Genomic DNA, 1,568 nt, shown 5'->3' on the forward strand with positions numbered 1-1,568 from the left:
TTAAACTCATATCCACGGGCCTTACGAATAATATTCGCCCAATTATTAATGGATTGGGTAGCACGTGATTTAAGGGGTTGAGCTCTTTTGAGTTTTGACTTTGACCCATGCGGGGCACGAAAAACAAAATAGATAACGTGCTTTTATAGAGTTATTTCATTAAATGAGCCATTTTTTCAGGGTTTTTTAATACTACAAAACACAAAATAATTATATATAGAATTATAGATTGTTAAAAAGTAAAAACACCTTGTTAATTTGTGATGTTACTTTCTAATATAAATTACTAGCTAATGTTAACGCTCAGTTAACGAAAATAATCGAATGGAGTATTACATTTTTCGCTGGCTGAAAAGTGAAATGATTATTTCTGATGAGTCTTTTATATAGGCATTATCAAAAAGAAAAAACTATTTCCAGAAATTTGAATCATTAAGAAAACCTTGTTAACATACACAATACACAAATCTCAAACACAATACACAATACACAAAAAACACATACAATTTGTAGACACCAAAACAAAATTACACAATAATCTCAATTCGCGAGAGCATCGATGATTCCCATAACCACATCACAAATGCGCTTCAAACCCTCCTCCCTCGCTGCAATCTCCGGTGGATAAACCAACCGTGGGTACCTCTTAAACCCGTTGTGACACGCATTCGCGTAATCAGCAGCCGCCATCACATGCATATACGCATAGTCGTAGAACTCCGACGTCAAATCTTGAACCGAATTTTGCAATGCCATACCTGCGGCGGAATACTTATCTGCACATTGCTTCAACGCCTTTTTCAAATTGTCGTTCGTGTTCTTAACGAGTAGATTGGATGATAAGTAGGTGTTTGTGTTAGTGGCATTCGCGACTGCAACTTTCGCCATTATAATCGCGAGCCCTTTTGTGTCGGCTTCTGAACTGGTTGAGTCGGATTGGAGAGATGATATGCAGAGGTCGTAAAATTTTGTGGTTTTGCAGGTTTTTTGGATCAAATCGATGTCTCCATTGACAAAAGGACTACGGTTTTGAGTGCAAGTAATGCCGACAACAAGAAGAAGTAGGAAACAAGAAGAAGAAGGAGAAACCATTTCAACAAGAGTTTTCAGAAATGATTCAAAAGCAGGAACAAAGTAGTTGGAGTTCTCAATAAAGTGTAGGTTTTATAGGGTTTTCTTTCTTTTTCGGAATCCATAATAAGTTACATCTTTTAATACACAAGGTAAAAATCGTTGTAGGGTCCGATCGCTTTAGATATATACGATCCGATTATCGGTGGTGTGTGGTTAGAATACGCAAGTGATTTTTTTATTTTTTATTTTGGATGAATATTGTTGATATAAGATTAAGATCATTTTTTTAATGATTTTAATGTTGAAGATTGTTGACATAAAATTAAGATGATTATAGTCAGAATGGGTGTCGGGGTGTGTGCCTGGAATGTGGGTAGATTCCAAAGCGAGTTCACGGGTGAAACGGAACCATGACTCCATGAGGCAACCATGGGTGGTTTGTTCCTTAATCCTTTGTATTCTAGGGATTCATATTGAAGATGTTTGTCGGATTC

The 1,568-nt window shown here is 36.5% G+C and overlaps 1 protein-coding gene across 1 annotated transcript; it reads right to left on the reverse strand.

The window, feature by feature from the left end:
* Positions 1–413: 413 nt before the first annotated feature.
* On the reverse strand, positions 414–1,190 carry LOC111911143 (cell wall / vacuolar inhibitor of fructosidase 2). The gene has a single exon (XM_023906933.3). It carries the CDS (start codon positions 1,090–1,092, stop codon positions 541–543), a length of 552 nt encoding a protein of 183 aa, XP_023762701.1. The 5' UTR covers positions 1,093–1,190; the 3' UTR covers positions 414–540.
* Between the last annotated feature and the right edge of the window lie 378 nt (positions 1,191–1,568).

The sequence above is a fragment of the Lactuca sativa genome, chromosome 8, assembly GCF_002870075.4.
Source record: "Lactuca sativa cultivar Salinas chromosome 8, Lsat_Salinas_v11, whole genome shotgun sequence".
Lineage (NCBI taxonomy): Eukaryota > Viridiplantae > Streptophyta > Magnoliopsida > Asterales > Asteraceae > Lactuca > Lactuca sativa.